This window comes from Vanessa cardui, chromosome 16, assembly GCF_905220365.1.
Source record: "Vanessa cardui chromosome 16, ilVanCard2.1, whole genome shotgun sequence".
Taxonomy (NCBI): domain Eukaryota; kingdom Metazoa; phylum Arthropoda; class Insecta; order Lepidoptera; family Nymphalidae; genus Vanessa; species Vanessa cardui.
In genome coordinates this window covers 3,069,150-3,082,234 of record NC_061138.1, presented here as the reverse complement: position 1 = coordinate 3,082,234, position 13,085 = coordinate 3,069,150, and the positions used below count along the sequence as shown (strand labels likewise).

General features: G+C 34.8%; 1 protein-coding gene across 1 annotated transcript; it reads right to left on the bottom strand.

The window, feature by feature from the left end:
- Positions 1 to 614: 614 nt before the first annotated feature.
- On the bottom strand, positions 615 to 12,524 carry LOC124536271 (large subunit GTPase 1 homolog). The gene is made up of 10 exons (XM_047112778.1): positions 12,322 to 12,524; positions 11,911 to 12,134; positions 11,608 to 11,829; positions 11,245 to 11,365; positions 10,427 to 11,017; positions 9,569 to 9,721; positions 8,071 to 8,209; positions 7,351 to 7,550; positions 4,768 to 4,856; positions 615 to 828 (listed from the first exon to the last, which is right to left on the bottom strand). Exons 1-10 carry the CDS (start codon positions 12,415 to 12,417, stop codon positions 708 to 710), a joined length of 1,956 nt encoding a protein of 651 aa, XP_046968734.1. The 5' UTR covers positions 12,418 to 12,524; the 3' UTR covers positions 615 to 707.
- Between the last annotated feature and the right edge of the window lie 561 nt (positions 12,525 to 13,085).

The following is a 13,085-nucleotide window of genomic DNA, read 5'->3' as shown; positions in this document are numbered from 1 at the left end:
CTCTTTTCCTGCTTCGAATAGGAAAGCGACTGACAGCAACGATTCCGTTTTTATTCGATTTCGATAAATTAACAATTCGTTAAGAGAATTAGAGCCGATTATCGAGATATAAAATGCTACATCGGAACGAATAAATGAATGACGTATTAATTCGATAATTTCTCACTAACTCGATTTTTAGGAAATGAGAGACACAAAGTGCTTCGATTTATCTACGCCTCGTAAACTTTAGAGTATTTACAAAGAAACATTCATTCTAAACAGCTGTTGAAATTTCTCATCTTTAAAACAATTTCAGTATAACAAACAACAACAACAACAGCATGTAATTTCCCACTGCTGGGCTAAGTCATCTCCCTTAAGGAGAATGTTTGAAGCATATTCTACCACGCTGCTTCAATGCGAGTTGGTGGATTCACAGGACATAATTTTGTTGTAATTATACACATGCAGGTTTCCTCACGATGTTTTCCTTCACCACCGAACACGAGATGAGTTTGAACCCGCAATCATCGGTTAATCTTTACGCGGTCTAACCAGCTATCTCTTCTTACACGGGTTATTTCGGCTCTTCTTTACTTCAGTATAAAATAAATTAAAATCGTTTTGAATGTAACAAAGTTTATTAAATACCGACATTTGTTTCTCACATTTATAAATTAATGCTACACATTTATTATCTGTATTTTAAAATATTAAATCTGTGGTTAATGTTCGTCTAAATGAGCGTAGACTCTTCTCAACTTTTCTCTTTTATTTTTATTTGCATGTTTCTTTTCGAGTTTCCAGGGTTTTCCAACGATCGGCTTGTCTGTTGGCGCTGTCACACTAAAAAGAAAAAAATATAATTAAATATATTTGTGTACTATAATTAAATTTATTTTATAATAAACATTAAAATAATAATATAAGTGTTTGTTTTTTTTTTAAGGTGTATATTGTCTCAAAAGAGTTCATATATAAGTTCTGAAAGCGAACATCATATTATTTATTTTATAAATTTTTAATTTTATTTGTACTAAATATTATTTCATTTGTCCTTATACTATTTAAGTTGTATATTTTAATTAAATTATTAAGAATATTGAAAAAAATATTCAATGTGTATATGTAAGCGAATTTGCTTATATTTTTCAAATAAAGATATATTATTGTTTGATTACAATTAGAACACATTGAAAATAATTAATAAATAATCATTTTTTTATATATATAATATCCGGTTAGGCATATGACTCCACTCCACCTGATGGTAAGTGGAAATGGAATCCAAACGCGAAGATGACTAGTACGCACAGCAAGAATGAGCTGCACTAGTCACCCTCGCCATGCCGGCCCGCAAGATGCCTCTTCACACGTTTGAAGGCACCCAGGTTATTATTATTAATTATTTTCCAATAGTTAATATAATAATTACAAATGTCAAATCAGAAAAAAATAATCAACACTTGCAAAACATCAACATGATTCACGAGAACATTTCCACAACTAAGATGAAAGAGATAGCGTCCGAAAATTATCAATTTTAGTTAAGGGAAACCTAAATAAACTTCCCGGAGACGAAATAGTCACCCTGGACCGAGGCCAAGCGTTAATTCATAAAATTTAACTGCTTTACGAGTAGTCCGGGAGTTAACGAGCATGAAAATTGCTCTTAAAGTAAATACGGACGCAATAATGTGTGCACCGTCTTATGTTTGGATGTGAAGATTGTATGGGTAAATGTAGGTTATTATAACATATATATAATATATATTAATATTATAAGAGTGTTGGGCTACAAAAGGGATGACTGAAAGACAATTGGATGTTGCGGAGATGAGAATGCTGAGAGGAATGTGTGGTGTTACGCGAATGGATAGAGTAAGGAATGAGTACATAAGAGGAAGTTTGAAAGTGACACCGATAGCCGAGAAGTTAAGTGGAAGGCGGCTATCATGGTATGGGCATGTAATGCGGAGGAATGGGGAACATATTGAGAGGAAGGTCTTTGGCATGGGTGTGGATGGATATTAAGGATAGAGGACGACCAAGAAAACGATGGATGGATTGTGTGAAAGACGATATGGTCAGAAAGAATGTTACTTGTGAGATGACGTCTGACAGAGAAGTATGGAAGGAGGAGACATGCTGCGCCGACCCTAAATAAAATTGGGATAAGGGCAGCAGGATGATGATATATTAATATTATAAATTTTAAATGAACTCTGTATGTCTGTCGTAGTTAGGGAGGCGAATACGGCAATTTTCGGTAATCATCGAGCGTGGCAGTTTAAGATATGAGAGATACCTTAGACCTAATAGAACAACCTTGTAAAGTATTAGCTCTATATGTAGTGACGCGCGCCTAGGATAGACGACCAGATTAGTAAAAAAAAAAATTAGAAAAAAAGAGAAAAAGAAAGGAAGAAATACTCGAGCGCGTCAGATTAAGATATTGGGGGTTGATTTTAGTGTTTTAAGACTAAATTTAACTAATCTGACGATAAGTCCTTGACGCCGCCGAGTTATAGGGTCGCGAACTTGTAAAAAAAAAAACGTTAATCCGGCATTCTCGAGCGCGATTTTTATTTTTTTTATTTTGAAGAATATAATCTAAAACTTACTAAAAATACAAAATCTGCCGGTTTCCGCATGACCGGAAGTGTGGAGGAGCCATTTCGTCTTCCGAAAAACGCGTTGCGGCATATAAGTCGCGAATAATACATTTTGCAAAAAAAAAAGTTTAAATAAACAAAAAAGGTAATTTTATTTTACACAAAAAAGGTCTCTTTACATTTTTGTCCAAAGTAAAAACTTTTTGACTTGAAGCATCATAAAAACTCAAACTCCCGGTTTTTTGAGTATATCTCGAAAACTGAGGGCGTTAAAAAAATATTGATATGAAATAACGATGATTAAATTATGTGACTTTTATTATATCACAAAATTTTTTTTTTTCTAATGCTTCTCGACAATTTTCGTGAACTCGGAAAAAGTTACGCGTATCTGTATACAAAAGTATTATTAACATGTACAGTTTCATGTATTTATATTATTCAATAGCCTGTTGATCCTCAAATTGTTTTTCGGACGTACCGTAAGCAAAACGAAGTGAAGAATTGAAGCAAAAAAGAGGGAATTGAGAGAAAAGAGGAGAAAGAAAGGAAAAAAAAGAAACCAAAAAACCTTTTTCGGTCAGATTAAGAGAACCCACCAACATTTTTGTCAGATTAAGAAAATATGCTTTCAGGATACCGAGATAAACCTCCCCTATGAAAATCTGACGCGCTCGAGTATTTCAAAAAAACTTTTTTTTTTACATTTTCAAAAATTCATCGTAACCTATCGTCACGCCGAAATTGTCAGTTTTTTTAAAGGGAGTTTCCTTGTGGCCTACTTAACACCCCTTCTGAAAATCTGACGCGCTCGAGTAATTTTTTTTTTTTTTGCAATTTTGACTACTTTATATGCCTACCCCCACCACGCAAACCGGCAGATTAGTATACCGTTGTTATCAGAGGCGCTTGGGGCATACGTAGTATGAATATCTGACGCGCTCGAGAATGCCCAAGTAACTGTTTTTTTTAACATTTTTGAAAAACCGTACACGCCAAACCCACCGCTAAAATGGTTTTTACCATACGAGCTTTTCTTTTCAAAATTATTTTATCTTTCGATTTTGATAGGCCTCGACGACCCCGCTGAACCGAATTTGATGAAATTTGGTATGAAGGAAATTTACACTCTGAGGAAGGACATAGGTTGCTTTTTTGCCTGACATATGATTACCAACAACCTTAAAGCGATCCTAGCCACGAGCGACTATTAATTTAATATATATTATACAAAAATAACGTATGTAATTTTTTCAACAATTGATAAACTAAAGACCTTTGTCATATGATCATGATTTTGCCTTCTGATTTAGATGACGTGCTTAAAGAGGAGATATATTGTGATAAAAACTAAAAATGCAGTTTCTGAATTTAACGAAAATTAAAACAGTTCGAAAAGACACGGGTCACGGTTTCTCGCTAATTTTTTTTTTTTTACTTTATGGCAGAAAGCAAATTAACAATGAAGCATTAAAAGGCAATTACAAAACTGCTCCAAAACATGTCCCATGCTCGAAGAAATATCATCGAAGGTCAGGAACTACAGTAAAGGGCGTTTAAAATTTTTCAAAATCAGTTTAAAATATAAAGGTAAGCGACATCTTTATGCAACTCGAAAGGGACGTTAAAGGAATGCCGACCGAGACCATCAGAGTTTTCTCAAAAACCAGTACGAACGCATTTTCATCTCGAGAGATTGAGCTTCGGCTGTAGTTTCCTTACTCGGGAACGATGGGTGCAGACTTTGATCCTCATTGAACGTTACAAACACCCTTAATGGATTTATTATTGACGCGTACTACACAATAAATGACTTATACATGTTACAATGTATCCATCCAGTAAAGAAGTCCACGTATCTTTAAGTAAATTGATTTATTCGATACGGTTTCAAGGAAAATCCGGAATCTTCCATTCTTTAAATTAAATGCTTAAGAACTAGCGCGCACTGGTAACTTTTGTCACGGTGACTGTTTCGTCACTCTTGTCGAGTCCATGAATATGTATGCAGGTGCGCGCACATTACGACGTGACATTTGTGTCTGCATCTGTACATATTAACATAAGCTTAAGCTTATAAGGGAGTTACCCTTATAAGCTTAAGCTTAAAATGTGTTGTACAAAAAACTATCACAAATTACATTCCAAAAAAGGTTATTCTTATACATACCCCAAAATCGGTTTCCCTTTCACGTGCGCGCCGCCTTTCTGCATAGCGAAGAACGTATTGTCGATTTCCTTGGACTTATTCATCCAACCCTAAAACAAAAAACATAACAATTTAAAACAGATCCCTCAATACTGTGTTAAAATAAACCAAGGTTGTTCTACATCTTCAAATAATACATTGCCTTTGATAAACTACGTAATAAAATTGTTTGATGAAATGTTTTAAGTGGGTGTTGATGAGCACTTTCTTTAATAAAGTCTTGCGCTAAAAACCTCAATCGCGTGATTTATTTCTAAAAAACGTTTTAACAACAGCAATGGACGAAGACAGAGCATCGATGACACAGAGAATAGAGAGCTACACAAACATCTGAAGATCGGACGACAGCTGGGCTAGTACGCCATTGAATTTTCATATATACGAATATTGTAAATGCGAAAGTAACTCTGTGCTTTTCACATATAAACCACTTAATCAAATTTCATGAATATGGTATAGAGCAAGCTTGAACTCCACAGAAACAGGGTTTTTATGCCAAACACCTGACAACCACACCTACTGTGATTTTTACCATAAAATGTAACCAAAATTTTTTAGTGCTATGGGTTGGTACATTCCTGCACAACACGGTCCAAAAATTGTTTAGAATATTAAATTTCGTACTCGGTTGTGAAGGAAAATATGTACGCACAAAAGCCTGGCAAGTTCGGCAGTAAATAAATATAACAACACAAAGTGCAGCAGCACGGTAAATAAAGTCCAAGCATTTTCGTCTACAGATGAGCCCAAAATGGGACATACAACAACAACAACAACAGCCTGTAAATTCCCACTGCTTGGCTAAAGGCCTCCTCTCCCTTTGAGGAGAAGGTTTGGAACATATTCCACCACGCTGTTCCAATGCGGGTTGGTGGAATACACATGTGGCAGAATTTCTATGAAATTTGTCACATGCAGGTTTCCTCACGATGTTTTCCTTCACCGCTGAGCACGAGATGGATTGTTAAGACAAATTAAGCACATGAAACAGCGGTGCTTGCCTGGGTTTGAACCCGCAATCATCGGTTAAGATGCACGCGTTCTAACCACTGGGCCATCTCGACTCTAACCAATGGGACATAATTACGCTGTTACTCGAAGCAGAAACTACAGACATCTTATATGGACATAGACATATATTATATTATTTTATCCTATCATATATTATATATATGGTTCTCTAATGTTTATATCTTAATCATCCCGAATGAAACGGATGATAAACACAAAAGCGTACAAGATATAAATCGTGATGTTTGCCAAGAATCTCAACCGGCGATATGGTCAAGATTTTATATCTAATTAGTTCAAATAAACATGTCGATTTCTTATATGTTACCATGTATTACAGACTTATTTAAACAACTTAAAACACTTATCTTTTCTCATCTTACAGACTCGTCTAAATAACTCAAAGCTGCATAAAATTATTTCTACAAGAACAACACAAATGCAGATTTATGAGAGTGAAAACCTTTTTAGGTTCACAAAAGAGAGGTATTAGAGATGACAAGGCAGTATTTACCTATAAAAAACATAGTGACTTGATGCAACTAAAGTTTTAAAGGATTACGAAAATATTATGATATCACGTACTGGAAAATAATACGAAACGCGAATAAGTTCAGTGGTTTTCGTGATAATATCGGATCTCAGCAATTTTGGCAAAATTATCTTTGATGACAATGAATTGGATTGACATTGCGAATAGCTATAGCAACGGGAGTCGAGATGGCCCAGTGGTCAGAACGCGCGCATCTTAACCGATGATTGCGAATTCAAACCCAGGCAAGCACCGCTGATTCATGTGCTTAATTTGTCTTTATAATTCATCTCGTGCTCAGCGGTGAAGGAAAACATCGTGAGGAAACCTGCATGTGACAAATTTCATAGAAATTCTGCCTCATGTGCATTCCACCAACCCGCATTGGAATATGTTCCAAACCTTCTCGAGAGAGGAGGAGAGGAGGCCTTTAGGCCATCAGTGGGAATTTACAGGCTGTTGCTATAGCAACGCACTGGCTTATATAAAAAAGGTCGCAAAGAAATATTGGAGACATATTTCCCTAGCCAGAAAAAGCTAGAGTTGGTGCACATTTAATACTAACCATCAGAGAGCTTGGTTCATTTTCTTATATTGAAAAATCTTAAATAATGAGACTTAGATAACTCTTCCCCGACGGACTCCAGTTTCGTCTTAAACTAATAAAACTATGAGGTGACACATTATCGGAGAAAAGCCTAACTGTTGAGGTTACAGTAATTTAACAGACATTTTCTGTTAAGCTTAGTAAATGCGTCCCCAATTGCAACAGAAAAGGTAACGGTAAACTCTTAAAGACAGATTAAATAAAAATAAAGAAAACCAAAAAAAGGGCTTAGATAGAAGAATTAAACTTTATGCCTAAAAATTTTATTTCAGTATGATAACTTTTTTTAGTTTTTCTAAATATTTACACAATATATATATAAAATACTTTTTAATTAATGGAGGATAAACATAATAAAATACATGTTAACTGTAATCTGTGACACACTGCTTACCTCGACAGCTCTTGCCTCCCTGGGAGTCGGTTTCCTGGTCTCATTTTTCTTCTCTTCAATCAGCTCATCCACAGGGGCCGGTTCGTATCCGGGGGGTAACTGTTCCCAGTGTAAGCGTCCACTGGCCGCGTCTTTGAGGAAAAGTCGAGCTGATCTCGACTGGTCTGGCTGACCAGCTGCCGTCATGAAGCCTCTGTTAACTGGAAAAACATAGAATTGTATTAGAAACTAAGGTATGGTAACTATATCTTCTCATTAGAAAAAAATAAATTTGTAAGTGTGCTAATTGTAAAAATGTACCGGATTTTAGTCCAATATTCTTATTTATATTGAAAGTTTATTATGTAATTTAAATGTTGAAAAAGAGTAACTACTGAGTTTCTTGCCGGTTCTTCTCGGTAGAATCTACTTTCCGAACCGGTGGTAGCTTCACTTAATTGTTAAATGACGATTTAAAAGTGCTTGTCCTTGCCCACTTGAATAAAGTATATTTTGATTTGTTTTTGATTTTGTACATATCACCAGAGGTAGGTGTGTTAATGAATATTAATACTGAGCATATTTACTTAAAATATGATCGAAAAGCCTGCTTTTTTAAAATAAAATACATAATTTGTCACTTCAAAAATCACTTAAATATAAATTGTATTTTGTGTGTGTGTGTGTGAATTTAACACAATGATTTGTTGGTTTATTTAAATACTTTAAAAAAAAACTTACATGCATGAGCAGTCAATATTTTCCTGTACTCAAGTTCACTGCCCTCATACTCCGGCAGAAGTAGTCCATACTTGTGCTGGAATGTGTATCGACTCACGAGCTGGCACAGACGAGCCATCGCTGCGTCGTGAGCTTGCATCTGAAACGAATCATCTATCAAATATCTAAACTGCTATTAATGCGTTGAATACTATTATAGCAGTCAGTACAGTGGTAAGAACGGTTCAAACACCACTATATATATGTGCTTAATTGTGTTTATCATTATCCATCTCGTGCTCGGCGGTGAAGGAAAACATCGTGAGGAAACCTGCATGTGCATTTCAGCATAGTGGAATTTGTTCCAAGCCTTCTCCTCAAAAGGAAAGGCCTTAGCCCAGCGGTGGGAAATTTACAGGCTGTTACTTTACTTTTACTTTACTACCCAGTACAAATACTTCCACCAAATATAAGCCATTAAGAGCCGAGAGTGGGCCATCTCGGTAGTTAGAACGCGTGTAACTTAACCGACAATTGTGGGTTCACACCCAGGCAAGCATCACTGAATTAACATTTGTCTCAATTGTGTTCCGTGTTCAATAGTGACGGAAAACATCGTGAAGAAACATGCATGTCTCTAATTTAAAGAAAAACTGACACATGTGTATAGCAGTGTGGTGGAATCAGCTCCAAGCCTTATCCTCGTAAGGAAGGAGAGCCTCGGCCTAGCAGGGCACTTACAGTTTGTTACTTTACTTTGTAGAAAATCAGTCTTATCACAACTCAATAAATGAGGAAAGAAAACACAAGTACCCAAATATATCTATTAGAAATCAAATTTCTATAAACCAGGTACCACTATTAATAATTCCTACAAATGTAAACATACATATGTATTAATATAATCATATATACCGCTTTCCTGATTCACGGCAGATACATATCCGGAAATATTCAAAGTTAACAATTGTATTACAAGGATTTATTTTTGAGTGAGAATTTGTCACCTTAATAACGGACGCGTACTGTGATGTCTATCAGTAATATCCACTATGATGACAACACAATTTTTGAATTTCTATTTAAAAAAAAGTGTACTGAAATATGCCCAGTATGTGCTATTGTGCTATAAAAAAATTGTGCATCATAATGGACATCTATCAGTACGTCATCAGAAAGACATTTTCCATTGAGTAAATTATATGATGAAGTCTTTCTGATGTATTTTGACTCCAGTAGTAATTTTCGAAGTCATTATAGTACGCACACGAGGTATAATTACTTAAAAACGACGCGTTCAGAAATAATTGAAAAAAAAACAAAGCGTTTAGAAATTATTGCTTCTATTATTAAAAAAAAAAACAGAGACAAAATTTATAACACATATTACATACTTCAACATATACATTATACTATACATGCATATCAGTAGGACATACCATATACATTATACTATACATGCATATCAGTAGGACATACCATATACATTATACTATACATGCATATCAGTAGGACATACCTGATCGATGGGCAGCACAGCCGTTAGCAAGAGATCTGGTGCCACGGCGTATGCCGGTAATACTAGTCCAGGGCAGTCCAACAGTTCCAAATCTTCGTCCAATATCAGAGATTGGATGTGTCTCGTGTGACCCGGCATTGAGCTGACACTAACCTATGAATATTAAAAATGGAGCTCAATTAATTCTCATCACACCGTATACTTACTTGCCAAACAAAACTACTAGGTATCAATGTCTTTTGGTTCTAAGTTAAGGTACTACAGACACCATGGTAGCATGCGAAAGCTATTCTAAGACAGAGAGGGTACAGGTGGTTTTTAGTGGGTACACCGGAGTACCGGGGCGCACTCGGTTTCCAGGGCACCGGGGAGTGCCAACTTACCCCCCCCCCCTTCCATCCACGTGGGGGAAGTGCGTTACCTAACTAACTAACACGTTTTTTCAGCGAGAACAAAGGGTACTATAAACACATGGTACATAACATCCTTTGTTGTTGTTTTTAAGGTTGGTGGAACATTGGCAATGCAAGGATTTGCTAATATTTCGTACAAAATTACTGATAGAAGATTAGCATATAATAGAGATATAAGAATAGAAGCATTGCACTTAATAATTGATAGACAAAATATTATTAATCTATGGTTGGGAAAAGGAAATAACTTAATCTGAGAAAAAATGGTCAAAATCTTGAGGAAGTCTGCATGTGTCCAATGAAAATCTCTACCACATACACCTAATATTGGAGCAAAGTGAAGTAAGAAGCTTCACGCGCTTTCGCTTCAGGAGTTAAAGATAACTTTGACCAACAATTTGGCTTTATTAGAATATGACTGATTGTAATTATTATTTTTATTTACCTTTTTAGTTTGCATCAAAACATTGACAGTACTTGATTTTCCTACATTGGGGTAACCAATCATTCCGACTGTCAATCTTGGTGGATTCTTCAAATTACCAATCTTCTGTTCTTTAAGCACTTGTATCAATCTATCACGATCGAAAATTTCATGTGAATTCGTAACTTGGTCAATATTTTCATTTACTTTATCAGCATCTTCTGAAACAGTATTTGAATCTATTTTTTCCGATTCTTCTGTTGATTGTGCTGATGTTGCATTATTTAGTGTTAATTCTATACTTTGAAAAGGTTCTATAGGCTTATCTGTTCTTAGATTTTCTAGTACCTTATCTAATGCTATTTGAATTGCATCAATTCTATTGGCTGTGGCATTAACTGCTTCACCAATATCTCCCAATTGCCTTTTAAACAGTTCAATGTCGTCTTGTGTATCATTTAAAGCATTATGATTGTCTAATTCCTCTTCAGACTCTGCAGACTCGGCACCTGAATCATCATTATCCTCAACAGCTTTAGCTTCATTACTCTCTTCAGATATTTTTCTTTCCTTTGTACTTTTTGCAGCTGAGAAGAATATTATTGAAATGTTCTGAAAAAAAAACATATATTATAATAAACATTTTGTCAAAGAACCTGTAATTTCTGATCAATATAAATATAAATTTACATGTCATATAAGTCAAACAGCAATGCTTAGAATAGTTGTCTTCCAGTTTGAAGGAAAAGTGAGCCAGTCTAATTACAGCTCTCAAAATTGGTTGTGCATTGTTTATACACTAATACACTTTTTGTTTGTAAATATTATAAAGTTTTTACCTCTTTAGCAAAATATTCAGCCCAACACTTTCTTCCATACTCTGTGGTCAAATCAGCTTTGTTCAATAACAAGAAAATCTTGCAATTTTGTTCATTTGCATATTTTTCTAAATCAGCACATCTGCAAAAATAGTTGATATATGACATATCATACTGATAAAGGAATGCAACTTATACATATATTTACTCACACTAAACACACACTTAATCCTTCATCTTTACCCCACCATCAAACATCAATACTTTTCTTCACAGTTTTGTTCTGTCAGTATATAGACAAAGGGAGTATAAACAATATCATAAATTCCCATCCATAGCTAAGAACTTAAATTACTTTTTTACTTTATTATAGTAAAATTTTACCTGAACAATAGTGGATTCCTTGCATCTAAAAGTATTAGAACTATATCAGACTTTTCCAAAGTTCTCCACAGTTGCTTCCACAGTTCTATATTTCTTTCGTATGGTGTTACCGCTGCACCCAGTTTGGTTTGCAGTTCATTTAAATGACGTCTCCAATCAAGAAATTCATCCTTCTCCTTTGTTAACTGTTCTTCTGCTGTAATACCTGGTTTCCATTGAGGTCTGGAAAAAGTACCGATTTAATGAAATTAACTTAATTTTAAGCTTGATTTTTTCTTATAAGATTTAATTATACTGGTATACCTTCTGGGAACTGTGAGTGGTTCGTCAAAGTCTGGTTGTGAGGTAGCTAGTTCAACTTCACAGGGAGCGGATTTAACATATTTAACATTCATTTTTTCAGCAATAAACTCTCTGTTTGCTAGCTCTGCGGTTGACAAGAACTCTTGTAGTGAAGATTCGGCTGTGACAGATTGTAAATTAAGACGGCCCCAATCATATCCATCTTGAACCTCTGTCGTGTGGAGCTATTGAAAAATAAGGGTAAATGACTATTTTCGATAATAATAAAAGATATCAAAAATAAATAGCAACAAATTAATTTACTGATTAAATGTTGTGTAACATTAAGACTGTAAGATATACGGTTTTGATAGACATAAAAATATGACAAAACATTTTTTTTTTGCTTAATTATAAGTAATATTATTTTACCATAGTATTATCTTCTACATGTCGGCGATGTCGATTTTTAGCAAATCTGTCTTTAATAAGAGCACGACCAAGTGATTCTTTATTTTTCTTTCCCATTGTAGTAATTAGTAAATGGGAAAAGCAACAATAACTTTTAAGAAACTTTTAATGTTAAAAATAAACGTGGTTTTGACTAATGTCTGAATTGTCTGGTTACTGTTATGTCAAGATTGTCCACTGTCAAGTTACTTGACACTGACAGCTTGACATTCGTTTACTATTGGTTCATAATTCGAGGCATGTGAAACCCCATTCTTTCGAAATGGACGGTAAGTTTAAATTAAATATATATGTTATATATTTATATCATAGGGGTAGTCGAAATGCCAGAATCATACATAAACAAAATATACTATATAAAGATAACTGCTCCTATTTTCATACTACTTTATTAATCTAACTTAAAATTAGATTCTTATTATAATAACTGACTTATTATAGTAACTGATAACCGTGTTATAAGATTTTAAAATCACAGCACAAAAAAAAAAAATTAATATTCCAATCAAAATCGGCACAGTGCAAACAAACAAACACAATATAATATATAATTTATTTATTTTGTCGAAACTCTTGGCCCTTGGAGTAGTAGTGCAAAAAGCGCCTCATTGCCTCCACTGGCGACAGGAAGGCTGGTTCGTTTTTTGCCCAGAGGATCGGAATTGCGATTCAACGGGGAAATGCTGCTAGCATTCTTGCCCCATTTAGATACCATTAAATGAAGT